The following is a 19028-nucleotide window of genomic DNA, read 5'->3' on the forward strand; positions in this document are numbered from 1 at the left end:
GGCCGGTTCAGGTAGAAGAGGTTTATTGATAATAATGGTGTTAACATGTAAAAAAAGAATTAAAAAACATTTTGCATTACATCACGCTTGTCAGTACTTGCATCAGCATTTCACAGCACGTTTGTTTTCTTTAAAGGCACTTCTGGTCTTACTAGAGAAGAATAAGGCACTTACGATTTTATTTACTCTAAAGCTCACGGGTGCTCTACCTCCACCCACTACACTACCACCTTTGCCATGTTATGCAAATTTTCTGATTATTTAATCATCGTTAATAGCAGCAAATTCAATGTTCTGTGTACAGACTTCCTACTGAACATGTAAACATTAAAAATAATTAACAGTTCATGAAAAAAATAACTATTCAGTGCTCCATTGTGTTATATATTCATGTTACCATTTAATAATAGATCCAGGATATTTTTGAAGACACTTTGGACTTCATTGAGATGGTTTAGTTCAAATGAAGATAAAATCCATAAATTTTGTCCATGTACATATACAAATGCAATAACGGAAGTAATCTAGAAGAGACAAGAATCAGATAAGACCGCAACAATCAGGGATTGGTTTCATAGGAAAAGATTGAGTTTTCCTGTTCACTGAAACATGGCCAATTTCTTTATGCAGTTCACATTCAAGGACTAAAACTGAAGGAGCAAAACTTTAGGACAATATTTTCATTTCTCGAGTTCATACAGGATTTGGAACTTGAGTTAAACTCTTGAAGAATTGCCAGATGTCTGGCCACTTAGTTTATTTTCTAATAAAGAATAATAATCATTTCAATGAACTCGTCAATGTAAGGACCTTTTTTCATATCACAAAATAGTTCAATCAGAGAAAAAGAAGGATATGAAATATGTGCATATATGAAAATGCATCAGGAAAATAATTTCTTTAGCTTTAGGCTCTGCTTCAAAGATATCCTGAAAGACAAGAATGAAAATGCACTTGAGGCAATGAAAGGATTGAAAAAAAGAAAATCTTTGTCAGTTTTTAAGGAATTTTGTAACATTTATCTTACCATATCAGAGGAAACTAACACCAAGTATGGTATAGGACTTTCAAAGGTGTTCCTCATGCTAATAAAGAGAAGCTGCCACTGGCTTTTGCAATAACAGAGTATCAATGATGAAGTAAAATAAGACATTTCTGACTTAATAAGATTTTGTTATTTCTCTCCCCTAAACACATATTAATACAGCATCCCAATGTTCTAATGATTTCAAAATAACTGAAGTTAGCAGTTCCAGCTACCTGAGAAGTAAAGCATTATTGATTCATTTATATGAACATTCACATGGAATGCTTAAGTATCTAATATTTATGTAAAGACCCCCGACTTGTTACAAAAGAGAGATAAAAATTGTGTAAATGAACTCCAGCAGTTGATGTATTTCAGGAATTTTAACAAAAAAGAGTCAAAAGTAAATTAACATTTCAGATTATTAAATACTCGGGAATGTAGGATGTTACTGCTATGTAATATATGTGACAACTTATACACATACAGTATTCATATATGAATCGTGTCCCTTAGAAAAATCCATTTTCCATAACTACAGATTTTTTCATTACATAAGACTCAACAGAAAGTTAAATCATCCAGTGCCCAACATGACGTAAGTTGGCAAGTTGCCAATTACTTTCCTGAAGATAAGAAGGAAGATAGCCAGCAATTCCTAAGCTGAGGCTCAAAGTGACCTACAAGCACCCTTAAACCACAGAACGGATATTTCTAAAGCTCAGATCTATGAAGGATAATTTACTTCACCCTTCAAAACAAAGTGATACTGCAAACAGCTAAGAGCTCTTGACCTCTAACACTCTACAGCAGGAAATAAACGTGTTTGCATTACTGGGTTGCTTATAACTTGTTCACAGACAGTATCTCTGAAGAAAGAAAATCAGAATTTTCAAAGTTCTTTTGACTCTCTTAACAGTTCCTCTTGGTTCATGGTGTCCTCTGAAGAACATGTACATGGTCTTTTTCTCATCTTCCTCTATGAAAGTAGCGGATTACTGTTTTAATTAGCACAAAATGGGAAGCTGCACAAGCAGCACAGAGATAACAAATGTTTCACTATTGCTGACTAATTCTCAATTTGACTATGCAATCTTAGCAGTGCAAACTAACAAAACAACCATTTCCCTGAGAATCAATCCAAAAAGCAGCCTCTTTCCCCCAGCTGTAAATTAGGCCTGTATTCATACTTCTGCAACTAGTCTACCCCATTCATATTCTGTTCTACTTAAATTATTTGGCTTTGTATCTTACCATCTTGACAAGCCAAGATAAAAGAGCTAAGCGTAAGGTTCTGGACTATGTTATTACAGAGGAGTTTTCTCCAATGACTTAACAGGAGCAGTATCCATAATATGCTATCCAATGCACAACTACAAACATACAACTTAATCAGTTACAAACAGTATTGCAAACATGTAGAATTCATTAGTCTCCTCAGATGTACATACTGATACACTCCAGTTAGTATAAAAGTGCAGTCAGTGTAACCCTCAGTGCCCTGCAAAGACATACTGATTTCATTTACAGTAACTTCAAGTTTACATGAAATATTTCATATTAAACTTATTTCCACTTCCAGTCTTCATGAACTGCTGTAATACTGCCATAAGGTTATTTATGAGCAAGCAGGGAAATGCTCTGGAGATAATCTGCAGACGACATTATGAAGTCAGTCCATTCCTTGGCCAGCTCTTCGAAGGAGACTCCTTCCCCTCCATATTCCTGTGGGAGAATGCTGACTGGAAAGTGTTCAGTCAGACTCTGCATGTAGTTATTTCCATGCATATACACCTAAAGAAAATATATGAAAAACATTTACTTCAGTACAGCTGTTAGACTCTTGGGTGAAACAAAGACAGCAAACAAACTCAATGCAAAGGCTTAAGCCCTCAGCTTGGTTCTACTGAAGAAGTGTGTTCATAATGAGCTCCTTCACTGAGGAAGAAAGTACTGTGTAAGCAAGTTTCACATGGATGCTCTAACTCTGTTCTTCTTAATGATTATTCAGACTGTCTGCAGATTGACTGAACATGGAGAGAACCCAGAGAACTGCATTTTATGCAGCTGCAAGCACAAGAGCCAAAACTAGCTACACCCATATAGATAAATTGACCTAAACCAGGGAATATTGGGGTTTGGTCTTGTCATGATAGGTATCACGTAGTTGCTTTTCAGTCATTTCAGAAAAAAATAACAATGTTCGACACCTGGCTATTACTATCTGGTCCTGCTATATGCATTTACAAACAACATTATGTGCTAGGTATGTAAGTTCAGACAGGTGCCAAGGTAAATATTCAGAATTCATACCTCAGTCTTACATTTCAGTCTTTACAATTCAGTTCCAAATGAAATTAGATCCTGGACTGCTCCTCCACTTTAACCCTTTTAATACAGCCATTCTAATTGTTCTTTTCTTGCTTTATTACAGCTGATTTGAAGCCTTGTTCATTACTTTCAGCCAGAAACTTTTATAGGCCTCTTATTAACAATTGTCAAGAATTTTCTGTGATTACTATTACACAAAGACTACAAGCACATGCACTCAAAAGGTAGCTAGCTGCCTTTAATGCTTCCACATCGGGCACTAAGATAATGAGTGAATAGTAATTATTACTATGAAGGTATGGGGAACTGGTCCTTCTAGTTTCCTTTCAGCTCATACTTGCAACTCTAAGCCAGTTCCATTCCATGAATCATGGATATTTAGCTTGTCTTCTTTCAGGCCTTTACTGTCCATCTGTCTTCTTTACCACTTTTTGAATTCTAGCCCTTGAGATTCTCTGAGCTGGATCTGGTGATAGGGGGCTGTTACATGGACATTAATATGGCAGGGGAAGGGACACAGCATCGGGCTGCTGGAACATACTCTTTTCTTTATCATCTGTGTGTCAGTGAGCGACTACACAAGACTGGCAGAAGCAATCCTGCCTCTCTGCGATAACAAAACACACATGCTAGGAAAAGGGGACTAGCAAACATCAGTGACTGGGAAAATCTTGCTCTACTGTCCTGGAGTGCAGCGGCTACTGTAAATGCACAAGATCCATGTGCTGAGACAAGGAGGCCTCAGAGGGAAAATAGCAAAAGACTGTGCTGTTTATTTTGTACCTTAGCTCTGCTGTTAACACTCCACGGCATTTCCTCTTCTGCCAGCTGAAACTTTCAATATCCTTCCTGTATTGCAATAAACTAGAATTCTTCCAGAATTCTTGGCATGCTTTTGCATCCAAACGCAGAGTTTTCCAATTTAAAACTATAAAACAATTTGCAACAGCTAAGAAGCTGTTTGGAAAACAAATTTGAACTTCAGCCTGACCTCTTTATTGATGCATAAATGCCCCTGCAGCTTTTTCAGAACTAGATAGCTGTCTTCTACTAATTTTGCACAACTTGGAGCATAATATTACTGTTCAGTGACAATTTCTCACTGGCATTTATAGACTGAGTGCTAGGAGATCTGGGACCTATTTCTTCCTAATTCTGCAGAAGTTTTGCTGTGTGACTTCAAGCAAGTTATTTAACCCCTCTTGAGTTACTGTGGGCTTTTTTAATCTTTACAGCACTGACAACAGCAGACACTTGCAACTCTCACATTATTGGTAACTGTGAATGTTTTACAATTAGATTCCAGAGGCCGGTACAGCATTAAAACATAAACATGATGTATCCTCTTCAGTATTCAGATCCTAAAGGAAATGCTGCAGATTGTAATGTAGGGGTTTTGTGGTAGAAAGAAATGTTTGTGTGCACTCACCCGTTGCTTTATTTTTTCAGTGAGAAAAGGCTTAATTAGAGCGAAGACTGGGTGGAAGAATAAAGGCTCATTAATCAAGTGGATACCTCGAACTTTTAGTGGAAAGGAATCCTGTCAACATACATGAAAAACAGCATGAGAAAAAGAAATTATTGAAAAGATTCTATTGTTAAGGACAAATCTGTGAAGACTACCTAGTCCATAGGTTAGGGAATTCCTCCTGACCTTGCTAATTCCTGCACTTTGGAGTGCTCTTAGTTTACATTGCTTAGAAAAACATTTCTTGTTCCTCCAATTAGAAAGAAAAAAAAATCAGTATATGAAGAGGCTGACTTAAAAAACAAGCGTGAAAACCGAATTGCACATAAGTAATGCACATGAAGCTTGTGCTAAGCTCTTCCTCCGAGGTACAGTTCTTCACAGCAGAGATCCTGCTGCTCCTTTACCAAAAAGCTATCTAGCCATTTGTTTTCATTGGCAAATCAGAACCTGGAGGAAAATACGTATTTTTTTTCTTTTATATATATATATACATATATATATATATATGTATACACACACAAACTATCAAAGTTGCTATCTTTAAGTTAAATAAAATATAATAAATTAAAATAGATATAATAAAATAACATAATAAAATATTATCCAGAGAAGAGTCTTGAAATTTGTAAGAATTTGCCCAAGACAGAAGTTGAGTTTTACAGTAAGACTACTGTCATAAAATTAAAATTGTATCTTCTATACAGACTTTATAGTTTGAAATACTGCTAGTTGGATTCAAGATTCATCAAGAAGTCCCACAACTTTGCAAGTTAAAAGGAAGTACAGCAGTGCTCAAAGACAGTATTATGCAATGGGGAAAGAATAGCTTCCATTAATATCCCACCTGCTACTACTACTGCAACCAGAGTTTTTCTGCTTATAAAAATGGCACTTGTCACAAACAGTTCTTCCCACTAATACAGTGGTCCTTTTCTCCTTATTTCATGTACTATTCTATGGCTAAGGAAAAATAAAAATTAAAAAAAAAAACAACCACATGCATTTCTTAAGTGCAAATTCTGTTAGATTTTAATGTATGATAAAGACCTCAAAACTGTCAGGTTTTAGGTTTACTACACGTTATTATGTGTTATCATATGTTTAAAGTCTACTATCTTGTTCTTCACAGAACAATTTGGTTTTGCCTGTGGATAACAGATTTTTCAAGATGAAGTTCCTTACTGGCGGTACTATACTTTCCACTCTGCATTGCATTTATTTCCTTTATATTAACTACTGTTTCTTCATGCAGGATAATAATTTGCAAGAAAGATACATTTCTTAAGAAAAACACAGAGTTGAAAACAATGTTCCTGTTTTTTCTTATAAACGTATTGATCAACACTAAAATAACCTCTGGGGGAACTATATAAACCCAGTTAGAAAGATGAAAAGAATCTTAAAAACAAACAAACAAACAAACAACAACAAAAAAACCACCAACAACCAGTTAAGTTGATTCCTTATACAAGAAAACAACACTGGAAACACAATCTGTTCTTCCTCTCTTTTTCAATAGCTATAATAAGCCTTTAGAAGCCTGAAAAGCATACAATAAATCTGAAATAAGTCAAGATGGAAACATTCCATTAAAAGAATTTCCTGGTTCGAGGTAATGGATTGAAACCTTCAGATTTAATTGCAAATATAATTCTACATAATTTTTGCTCTCAATTTCAAGGTCATAAAATTACTAGTAACTAGTTTACTACTTCAGAAATAAAATAAAACACTCTCAATGGCTGTTCTTATGAGACCTGGCCCAGAATCATATGAATATGATTTCTCTTATTGTAAAGGCAAAAAAATGGGGAAGACATGTTAGATTCATTGAAGTTCTACAGTAAATATCAAAAATGAAGAATGGATGAAGTTCTGATGCTATTAGCTCACTGACTAAGCTTTGACTCAACCTCAGATGTGAACCTTACCAAATCAAAATGAGAGATTATGTCCATAGCTCATTTCTACATCATAGGTTAACAGTTTTATTATTACTGATTTTTAGCTTAACTTCAGAAGGACAACAGGATTACACCACTACCGTGTAGCTTGCTTGTCAATTCTGTCTCCTTCCCCTCTTTTTTTTTTTCAAATTTATCAGCAAAATTCAACTGAATTTGACAGAAAGGAAAGTCTTAAAGACAGTAAGGTCCCTACAAGTTTTGTTAAAGTCAGGAGGTGAGGTAGCACTAACTTGCACAAAATAATGCTCATGTTGGTGGGAAAAGCAAGCAAAACAAATATTATACGCTGTTGGTAGCACATGGATGGTCATGTAGCATCATCCATACTGGCCAACAAGTTAGTATTCTCTTGCTCTTAAATGCTCCTAGCACATGCTATTTCTCATCTTCTCTGAGTCTCAGTGGGGGGTGCGGAAAAAAAGCTTTGAGTGTCAAGTTAATGTACAAAAGAGTAGAACAGAAAAGATCCTTACAAAAGTAGGCTTCATCTGCTCATGAAATTCCTGTATTGTAACAGGTCAGTGGAATTCTAATAAAACATCAGAGGTTAAAGGGCATTTGCTGCTATACAAGAACATACTTTAAGTCAAATCGAGCACAGCTTATGCCTCAGCTGTTTGACATTTCATGGATTTAAGATTTTGTTCTTTCAAACTGCATGACCTCTAAAAATGTCTATGGAAGGAAAAATTACCATAAGTTACACTGGAAGAAAAATCGGGAGTTATAGCAGTGAAGTAACATAAAGCAGTATGTCATACTTACTGTGAGCACAGCAGCAATTTTCTTGGCCACTGCTGGACTGATTTGAAATGCATGAGCAAATCGCCACCCTTGAAGATCAAAGATAGCCTTGACTCCATTCTTCTGAGTTTCAATCTCCTTTACAATGAGTTCAGATGTGATCAAACTTACACGAAACACATCATATGCTGTAAATAACTTGGGATCCCATTGTCCTGAAGAGTAAATAAGATTGCACTGCATTACCACAAGCATACAACATACACCTGTACTTTCACTTGCTACTGCTTCTAATGTTCTTCTCAGGAAAAAGTAACTAGCTATATCAAAGGTTCTGAACTAAACAGATTTTCCAGTACAGAAATTCTTTTCTGTGCCTGTTCTATCACTCATCTTTCATGCTATTTCTGTAGATGGTACCAGAGTATGTGACATCTACTGTAGACTCCAGTAGAAGATTTTGACAGGAATGGGTTAAGTCAGTAACTGTCATTTCAGCAGAACACAAAATGAAGCACAGTATAGCTCAAATGGGCTAACCATTGTCTATGGCCTTCAGGAACTCCTGAAAGAATCCACAGATCATCAATTCATAGCCAATTCATATAATTTTTCTTCAGTACAGTAATACTGCCAAGATTCAGTGAATCCCATTTTCATTTCTGAGGCCTGAGAAAAGAATTGCATGGTATGAGCATTAACCCTGGACACAATCTTCAGAGAGCACAACTTTTCAAAGAAAAGCCTTTCCTTCTGCTAGATGAGCTGATATTAAAACAGTTATTTGAAAGTTGACAAAAATCATTTCTACGTCCAACACAACCACAAACAATTATGGCACCATGTGATCTATCTTTTTAAACTATGTCAGCAAAATCTTTTTAAAAGATTTTGGGGAGTGCATCATACAAACCAAGGATGTTCAGAGTGTATCTTATACAGGACTCCTCAGCTACGTATGTCTAAATGGTGAAAACCCAGTGAACTCATCCTCACATAAGCTGAATGTTGGTACATGGCTAGACGTGTGCCTTTTTTCTGTTCCATCTCTCCCCTCCGTGCTGCATCTGCACCAGCACAATCTTAGCATACAGCTTTGAAAATTCCCATAGGAACAAAATTACTGTTTGGAAACTCAAGGCCAAATAACTGCATATTCTTGTAAGTGTTAGGTTTTTAACCTTCAGGCTTTTAGCTTTAAGACTTTTTTTGATGCAGACAATAATTCTATTTAAAAGAAAATCAGTCCATCATAAAAGATCGTATAGCTTTAGCCATACTAGTTAGAAGTCAAATGATATAACTGTTGCAGCTCAATGAATCCATCTTTATCTCAATATGAAGGTACTTTTATCAGGGAGCAATAAATACGTTACTTTTCTAGTTAAGATATTCTGATACCATCTTCAATTTTATCAACTTGCGGTGTTGTACCCATAAAATACTTTTTTGCTGCTGAAATTGTGATAATTAAAGAAACAAACAAAAACACACACAAAAACATTAGTGCAAGAACAGGTCCAAGAAATTTTGTCACTCACCAATTCTGTATATTAGAACTTTGCTTCCATATGGGTCTCTTGATCTCAGGACTCCGTGATAGCCAGCATGCAAAAGACCAAGAATGGAAGATGGTTGTAAATCTGCACTTATTTCTGGGCATTCAATTCTCCACTTCTGGTAATTCTTCAGTAACTGGAAAAAATAAATGTGCATGTCAGATATGCATCAGGTATTACATAAAAATCACAGTTAAAAATGTGATTTTCAACATGTGGTCACAGTCAGAGGTTTAATTCATCAAATTAGCTATCATTTCACTGTGCAATTTAAGAAAATCACTCCTAGAAGCAGAAGGCTGCTATCCTTCATCAAATGAGCAAGTCATTATGAATTTAGAATTCTATCAACTTGTTAATGGACTCCAGTTATTAATTTTACATCGGAAAAGAAAATTGGACTATGTAGAAAGCACCAGTAGTTTCTATGTAAAATATATCTGGGAAAAAAAAAAAAAAAAAAAACAGTTTCTTGGTTACATTTAGGATTATTCAGTTTGATAATGAATCAGATTCATTCAGGGTTTGTGGAACTTGGAAAAGACGTACAAAGTCTTACAGAGGAAAACTCCCTCCTCACTCTCCTCCCTCCAAGGTCTGGGCCCATTTTGTACACACAATTATTAATAATTTCATTTTACTGTTTGAAACACATATGGTCATCAGCGTATCTTAAGCACGTTTTCAAAGTCCTTCCTATCTCTCTGAAATTACAAAACACAACAGTGTAGTGGATTCATCTCTCCCATTACGTATTAGACCCCAGAGTGGAAATAGCAAGAATCCATTTTGCTAAAACAGAGATCCTGCCCATTGTCAGGAACACGATTGCTGCCCTTGTTCCTCAGGCTGGAAGGCAGCATAATATGCAGGCTCTTCTAAAGGATAGGAAGGACTATGTGTTGAAAGGAAATGGTCTAAATCTAAGGAAGAGTCAATTAAAGGTGTTTCTTTCTGAGGTAACATCTAGGTAGAGGAATTACATATAATACTGGGAAAGATTATTGTTGAGATGGATTGTGAAAAATTAAATAGGTGATGCACTACTTCCAATTTCCCAGTTTAATTGCTGTTTCCCTTTTAAAATAAAGAAATTAAGTGGTGGTAGAGAAAAGGAACTGCTATGCCCTGCAACTGAAGTTTATTTGCGACATTTTGAATAGGTAAGTAAGGAGTTACAGAGGATTTTTTTCTAAAAAGCTTTCTGTAAATTCATCAGCTATAATCTACCTCTGCTGTGCTAAATTGTCCAGCAATGACTTTGTAGAGTAGAGGGATAGCTCTAGAAAATAATTTAAATTTTGTATTAGAATTTCCTAGATAGCTACAGTTTAGGCTCCTAACTGAGATTTTCAAAGGATCTAAGTGAATCAGAATTTTTCAGTACCTCATTTCACAACAAACTCACATGCAGGTTTAAATCTCAAAGGTAGCACACACAGGCTAGCCTTTCAAATTGCTAATGTATTTCATCAAACAACAAAAAACAATCGTCCAACTCAGTACAGTTTCACAAATTGAGTATGCTCAGCAAAAGCAAAACATCAGCCAACACACTTTTATTCCTGTTAATTTCTATTTACTCATCTCTAAGTTATACCACATTCCGTAACAGAAGCAGTGGAGTTAAAAGAGCCGTCAGCTCCAGCTAATAAAACATAACCTTTAATAAATAACAACATTTATCTATGCAAGGATGATTTTCTTCACCATCTTCATAGAATGGTTGGAAGGAACCTCAGTGGATACTGAATCCATCCCTTGGAACATCACAGCATCAGCGTAGCTACAGACTCAAGAGTGAAACCAAAGACTCACCATTGTGTACCTCATAGCCTGCTTATGCTAGATAATTAGTCTTAGCAGTAATTTCTTATTCTTCCTTCTACTTTCAAGTTTCTTGTATCATTTCGTATACAACATACCATTTTTCTTCAGCTTAAAACTCTTCTTAGACAAAGGTCCTGAGTTATTTTAAAGGTCTCTCAAACAAATTGTTGTGCGGGAACTATTTACAGGGCATTATTGTTTGTTGACATAATTTATTTACAAATACATGATGCACTGTTCAGCAATTATCTATATTCTTCCTGGAAGTATTACCTATAAATAAGTGTTTATAGGTACAAAAATGAGAGAGTTCATCTGCCACACTAAAATCCCATTTGATTTGGCAATGAACAAGTTGATAAAAGCCTCATCCTAAAACATACACTGTAAAAAAGAAACATTTAAGTGCTAAAGAATTTTACTTAAAGTCTTATATATGTTCTAGGCTAGGCTAATTTAACAACCAAACAAAACAGGCGGTGGGGAAGTAGTGGGGGGAAAAGAAGTTAATCTCTGGAACAGAAATTCACTGTGATTGCAAAAATAGGCCAGATGAGGTGCCATGACTATCTTGCTCTGTAAAGAGTCCAGCACCAACAAAGGGCACTTTTTTATGGCAACCAGACAGCATTGTTAACATACTGTGTTCTTTTCCTTTGTCTTTCCAACACAGATGCTTAAAGAGCAGCAAAAATACACAAACGCTCTCAAAAAGCTAACCAAACATCTGTACCTTCATCCTTTGTCCCTTTTCTTCTAACTTCAGTTGTACCACAACATAATGAACTAATTAACGATTACTTAAATGTTTTACACAGTTCTCTGAAGAGCTGCCTGCCAAAACCAAGATGCGAATAAAAATATGTTCATTCAGTCCCCTGAATAATCCCAATTTGTCAGTACAGTTAGTTTCTTCCTTTCATGAGCATTAACCTTTCCCAAGCTAAAAACAGCAAGAGCTCAAGTTCTGAACCTGGGGAGCAAACAAAAGGCGTTCACAGCTTGCGACACACTAAAGAGCCTTACGAAAGATATAATTTACCTACTGGCTGTCCATTCAGCAATAAATACATGGTTGGAACACTTCTGACACCTTCCATGACGTGGGCAAATGCTACATCTTTTTACATAGACATGGCTGAACTCCAACCGTACCTCCCTTGTCCAGGAAGCTACGAAGTAAATTGCTCTCAGATTTTGAAACCATGTGATTTAATTACCTGAAATAGTGATTTATGGCTGAAGTAAAGGTTAGCAATCCTCCACAGCATCTGCAGCTAGTTAGGAGATATTTTCTTTCAGTCTTTATTTACGTAAACAATCACTTTCTTAGCAGCTCGACATACTCCAGTCACACGGAGCTACTTATTTGAGTAATTCCTACATATTCAAAATTCAAAAATTATCAGTACATACTTACAGTTTTACTTTATTTTGAAAATATTTAACATTGTTTAAATGCAGAAATTCATGTGGAATATTTAAAACATAGGAAACTTTTTTTCAGCAAAAGCAGCAGGGAAAAATGTAAACTTTATATATAATAATTAGTCTGAATGCAGAAGATAAAGCAACTTAATATAATCAGGAAAAACAGAAGCATGGATTACAGTGGATAAATGCAATGTAAATGTAATAAAAATGTCTCATGCACCTACAAGGAAAACATCTCAATGTGTAATTATCTGTGTTTACAAACTGAATAACCTACTTAGAAGCTGCTGAGCATCTGAAAATAGATGCAAGATAGCTTGATAAATCGGTAAAGCTGGATGAAAAACTCCACTGTCTGGAGTTAAGCATTAATTAAGAGCTTTTTCCTGAGGTCTTTTGGGGATAGTTCCAGATTTCTGAACATGGGAGATAGAAATGTTACTGATTAATCCTAGTTTCATGTGATGCAAAACAAAGAAAGGTGAACTTAGTACTTTACTTAGAATTAAAAGAACTAGAAAACAGTGTTTGTTACAGAACCACTATAAACATAAATATATGCAAAAAGGTATGTATGTATTTTACAATTTTTATATATGCACTTTCATCTACACACAGAATTTAAATATAGAGTATATACAAATATTTTAAATTCTATACCAGTGTATGGACGCAGAACTTCCCTAATTCCACATTTATTACCAGCTGGGAGAAGTCTGGCACATGCATAAGTTTAGGCATTTGGCTTAGCACAAAGGGAAGAGTGGCCGACTGATTTACGCTTCCTCAACAGACAGTTCAGAGAACCTACCAGGGCCTCTTCCACCCTTTTTATCAAATCTCTCATTGACAAAAGGTAAGAAAATCAGCCAAGTAACTGGTTTGAACTTAGTATTTATATTTGCCTGCTGTGAAGATCCTCAGAGATAAAGCCTGAAATCCAGCAGTATTCAGACACTATGCAAGTATACATGCAGTATGCACATACAGCAGTATGTTTGACACACACCGTACATCCTAGATTTTCTATGCAACCTACTTGCAGCATAAAGTTTCCTCCATAAATCAAATGCAGGGCAAAGAATGAGTCCAGCTATATGCCTTTGTGTCAACCAGAACTCTAAAAGGATCCTAGATATACAGATGGTTTTGAGTGCTCTAAAAAGTATGCTTAAAAAAGTTTAAATGGTGTGTTAGGAAAAGCATTTCAATGATGCGTTTTTACCGAATTTTACTGTGACACTACCTTTGATTACAGCAAGAAAGTCAAACATAGCCGGCACATTAAAAAACAAACAAACAAACAAAAAAAAACATTGCTTTAGCCTAATTAATGGATTCCCATGACCCACTTTTCAGTTTAAAACACATATAGTTCATAGGTATACCTGTACAAATGAACAAGCAAACAACATGCTCAGGTCCAGTATGAATTTATATCCAGACTGAAATCTTTTGCAGCATTCAAAACATGACTCAACAGGTTTGCTCAGTGCCCTGACTAATCTGCTATGTGGACCCACACTAACCAGGAGTCCCACACTAAGCAGGAGTTTGGAGTAGGTGATCTACAGAGATCTCTTCCAACTTAAATGATGCTGTGATTCTCTGATTTCTATATAACTTAAGCAGAATGTATTTGCTTCCAGCTTGAATTGCTGGTATCAGCCACAGTAATGGCCACTTCTCTCCAAAGGACTCAAGGGAACGGCATGGAGTTGTGACAGGGGAGGTTCAGGTTGGGTGTTAGGAAAAGGTTCTGCACCCAGAGGGTGGTCAGGCACTGGCACAGGCTCCCCAGGGCAGCGGTCACAGCACCAAGCTGCCGGAGTTCAAGAAGCGTTTGGACAATGCTCTCAGACTTATGGTCTATTTTTTATGTAGTCCTTTGTGGAGTCCTACAATCCTTGCATGTCCCTCCCAACTTGTGATATTCTATGATTAACATCTGACCCCTACCTTTATTTCTCAGGGTGATTACAAAGCCACAAGTAGAAGATGCTGTGACAATGTAACACCATTCCTTCTAGGTGTTAATGTTTTGGGGATGTAAGCATTGCTTTGAAGTCTCACAGGACAACTGTATTATTGACTTATTCAGGGTTTGATATGTTATTTGACAGTTATTGTTAGCCTGTGTCAACAGACTTTCTGTTTATTTCTGGAGACAAATCTGTGACAGGATTTCATATAGGATTTAAGGATTTCATCTTAACACATTCTCATGGATAGCATTCATGCTTTGAAATCCCATAGTGGAAGGTATCTGCTTAATTTCACCTCTTCTTCCGGAGGCTGTACTTAAGTGGTTAGGGTTCACGCATACATCTCCAACCACTTTCAAAGATTTGGCCAAAATTAATCTTTCCTGTGATTCAAAATGCTGGAAAAGGATTTTCTTCTAAAACAAGAACAGTCTGCTACTGTGCTTAATTAAATATATCACTGACTTTAAAGCATACAGACAGGTCTAGTTCTTCTGTGAGTTCTTCAGCACCAAATACTTGTTTCAGTGGTGGATTTTTTTCTAGCATGTCATACGTATATATCAATAGATCAGTACTTTGAAACAAGTCTGGAATTGCCAACAGGAAAATGTAAAACATTTCTGTTCCAATAAGTTAACATAAGTGACTCAGAAATTGAATGTCTTTTCACTATCTACCAAATTATTATTTTCTGAAAGATATCCAAACATTGATAAACTGAAATTCCAGAGAGGCCAATAATTGGATAGATCTGTGTCACATATTAACCAGGCATGCATCAAGAGACAGTTCGGTCAGTGGCCAGACTCTGAATTAATATTTAAGGCTAAGTATAAGCCCATGCCAAGAAGGATGCTTGAGAAGAGCTTGCAGTCTTTTGGTCACAAGCATTGACAGAGCCACTGACTCTGATTATCCCTTAGCTGCTCTACAAGTGCTATGCAGTAGTACACAGAAGCCCAGTGGGGAAAAGGGGCCATGTCAGCCTCAACTCCAAACTGAGAGGGGATATCTAACCAGGAGGGGAGGAGCACCCACTGTCTAGACAGATGGGAGGAGGGCTCTGTCTTGATGAAGTACTAATGTAACCTATAACCTCTGCATAAGGTCACACGTGGGTTGGACGAATATTCATCTTATGACCACCACAGACTTTTGCACAATAATTCTCTTAGGCTTTTTAACATGTTGACTGCAGATATTAAAAAAAAAAAAAAAAAGAATGTGTTTGTGTGTTTGTTGTGTTCTTCCCATTCTATTTCCAAAGGGAAGTAACCTAGAAATCAGTGTCAGCTGGTATGTGGAAGATTAAGTACAAGTTGCATTTGGAGAAAGAAATTTTAGGTGGAAAGATTAAACGTGTGGGTTTTGATCATCAAAATCTCTCAGAACAAAGAAGGGTCCAAACAAGAACTTTAGAGAGTTCATAACCAGTAGAGACACAGAAATTTTAAAGAGATTCTAAAAAGACTTTGTTCTTCCAAAGCAGGTCTCCAGCCCTAGAGGGCTGACTCTCACAGAGTATAGGAAATCTGCTACTCTATAGGGTCTATCTCTAAACCTAGCTTCGATTTTACGCTCTTGAAGGGTAGTCTCATCTATAATGTCTCACAACTTATCAGAAGAAACATATGGACCAAATTCTGAAGTGACACTGCCCTGTCTACGGGATTATTAACTTCAAGTATTGCAACACATGTAGGAGTGCACATTACCTTCATTAAGCTCTTTTTGGAACCTAGTAATGCCAGGGGGGGGAACAGCTTTTGTTGGGAAAGAAATAAAAGAACAGCACAGTCCTACAATTGCTACTGCACAGATGATATAACCAATCTCATGAACTTCAAGCAAAAGTGAGATGCATGAATAGCCAGAGGAATCTGGATTGACTTGCTTGTTCTTCTGCTGAGGAGGGATGATTCAAAGCTGTAATGCCAATGTTATGAATCAAGCTAGGTGAACACAAAATACATTTTTAAGCTAATTGTTATTAAAAGCATCATACAATTTCTCACATTCTTGTTTAGCCACCCTGATCCTGCAGTATACCCACATGCGAACAATCTTCAGTTGTGGCGACACGAGACACTGAACTTGGAAGATCTACAGCACACAGAAGTCAGAAAATAAAAGGTGGGGTCTGTTGTTTGATGCTTTGTCATCAGCATCACGCTCCGTGGAAACACAGTTCCCAAGTGGCACAAGCAAATAAATGCTTTTGCCCTGGGAAGATTCAGAAACACTTTCTATTGAGAAGGATTAGTGGTTTCCTTTATGTAAAGGAGGAAACAATTAATTATAATTTGTACCTTTAGATACCGAAAATAGGCACTCACTGTCTATAGGGCAAAAAGCCATGCAAACAGCCAGGAAGGCAACAAAACTTACCAAAGCCTGAAAGGTGTTAAACAATCAAACTCTAAGAGAAAGGAACTTATTACTGATAGCTTTACACTAGGGTAATTCTAAACGTGTAACAAAACCAGCAGGTGTACTAGGTGCTGGTGGCCTAAACAGGATACTCAAGGATGCCCTTGCAAGGATGCTGCTCCCTGAGCCGAGCTGTGACCTTACCACATTTACCATAACCTTTACGGCTTTTGGTGGGGTCGCACCAAGCTGGCGGTGGCACCGCACCTTTCTGCAGCGTTGCTCCCACGTTGCTCCATGACCAACATTTCACTACACCCACAAAACACCCAAGCAGCACGCATCACCCACCCATCCACCCCCGGGGAGCAGCACCCCTCAGCCTCCATTTCCAAGCCCACCCGGGACCTGCTCTGCCCGCGGGCTGGCACGAGGGGACCCCCGGGGTGCGAGGCTCCCCTCCCCACCTTACCCTCCAGGCCAGGTCCACGTTGAAGTCCCGGGCTCGCAGGAACCTCAGCAGGAAGGCGTCGCTGAGGGGCTGGGGCCAGCGCTGCCCGGGCTCTGCGTCCGCCCGCCGCCGCAGCTCGGCCACGGCGCCTTGGGCCTGCGGCGAGTGCTCGGGGAGGTCGCCGTCCCCCCGCTGCGACATGGCCGGGGGACGCCGCTCAGCCCCGCCGCACGGCCGGGCCCATGGCGAGGCGCGGGGCGGCGGCGGCTGCAGAGCCCGGCCGGGCTGCCTCCGCCCCGTTTCGGCGGGGCTTAACCCCTCCGCACCCTCGGCACCCTCCAGGTAACTCTCCCCAACCACACGTCTTTTTTTTTTCTTTTTTCCCTCCACATATGGAGACTTACCCAGTTTTCAGAACTTTCTGCTTTCAACGCATCGCAGGGAACTTCTGCTGAGTTTCCTGGGGAAAAAGAGAGCTTATGTCTGCTGGGAGAAGGGGCAGGCAACTCTGGCAGAGCACAAGGAAATTACCAGCATATTCAGGCAAAAAATCAGGAATGCTAAAGCCCGTCATGAGTTCAACCTGGCCACTATTGTAAAGGATAACAAAAATGTTTTTACAAATATATTCACAGTAAGAGAAAGGGCAAGGAGAATCTCCATCCTTTACAGGATGCAGGGGGGAACATGACTACTGAGGATAAGGAAAAGGCTGAGGTTCTTAATGCCTTCTTTGCATCTGTCTTTACTAGCCAGACCACTTATCTTCAGGGTACTCAGCCTCCCGACCTGGAAGTATGGGACAGGGAGCAGAAGAACCCCTCCATGAATCAGATGGAAACAGTTTGAGACCTGCTGCTCCACCTGGACTGTCAGAAGTCCACAGGGCCAGATGGGATCCAGCCAAGGATGCTGAGAGAGCTGGTGGATCACAGAATCACAGAATGGTTGAAGTTGGAAGGGACCTTCACAGATCATATGGTCCAACCCCCCTGCTCAAGCAATGTGAGCACATTACACGGCATGGCATGTGATTGCAAGCCACTTTCCATCATCTATCAGCAGTCATGGTAATCTGGAGCAGTCCCAGATGACTGGAGACTTGCTAATGTGACTCCCATCTATAAGAAAGGTCGTAAGGAGGAGCTACAGGAACTACAGGTCTGTCAGCCTGACCTCGGTGCCAGGAAAGGCGATGGAACAGCTCATCTTGAATGCAATCACACAGCATGTGCAGGACAACCGGGGGATCAGGCCCAGTCAGCATGGGTTCATGAAAGGCAAGTCCTGCCTGACCAACCCCATCTCCTTCTATGACCGGGTGACCCGCCTGGTGGATGAGAGAAAGCCTGCTGACATAGCCTACCTATACTTCAGCAAGGCCTTTGACATGGTCTCCCACAGTATTCTCCTGGAGAAGCTGGCAGCCCATGGCTTGGACAGATACACTCTTTGCTGGGTTAAAAAGTGGCTGGACAGCTGGGCCCAGAAAGTGGTGGTGAAGGGAGTGAAATCCAGCTGGTGACAGGTCACCAGTGGTGTTCCCCAGGGGTCGGTGTTGGGGCCCATTCTCTTTAATATCTTTACTGATGACTTGGATGAGGGAATTGAGTGCAGCCTCAGTAAGTCTGCAGTTGACACCAAGCTGGGGGGAAGTGTTGATCGGCCGGAGGGTAGGAAGGCCCTGCAGAGGGACCTGGACAGGGATGAGGTTCAACATGGCTAAGTGCTAGGTCCTGCGCTTTGGTCACAACAACCCTATGTGACACTTCCAGGCTTGAGGCAGAGTGTCTGGAAAGCTGTGCAGAGGAAAAGGATCTGGGGTGCTGATTGATGCTCGCCTGAACATGAGCAGG

The 19028-nt window shown here is 38.8% G+C and overlaps 1 protein-coding gene across 2 annotated transcripts; it reads right to left on the reverse strand.

Annotated features, from left to right (window-relative positions):
- Position 1: 1 nt before the first annotated feature.
- TTPA (alpha tocopherol transfer protein) lies at positions 2-17431 on the reverse strand. Of its 2 annotated transcripts, none has more exons than XM_040545736.1 (5): positions 17194-17431; positions 9082-9235; positions 7562-7755; positions 4788-4898; positions 2-2821 (listed from the first exon to the last, which is right to left on the reverse strand). In XM_040545736.1, exons 1-5 carry the CDS (start codon positions 17371-17373, stop codon positions 2642-2644), a joined length of 819 nt encoding a protein of 272 aa, XP_040401670.1. In that variant the 5' UTR covers positions 17374-17431; the 3' UTR covers positions 2-2641. The 2 variants fall into 2 exon arrangements, with proteins under 2 accessions (XP_040401670.1, XP_040401671.1); XM_040545737.1 differs by lacking the exon at positions 17194-17431 and adding an exon at positions 11976-12104.
- Positions 17432-19028: the final 1597 nt, after the last annotated feature.

The sequence above is a fragment of the Cygnus olor genome, chromosome 2 (genome assembly GCF_009769625.2).
Source record: "Cygnus olor isolate bCygOlo1 chromosome 2, bCygOlo1.pri.v2, whole genome shotgun sequence".
In the NCBI taxonomy this organism is placed as follows: domain Eukaryota; kingdom Metazoa; phylum Chordata; class Aves; order Anseriformes; family Anatidae; genus Cygnus; species Cygnus olor.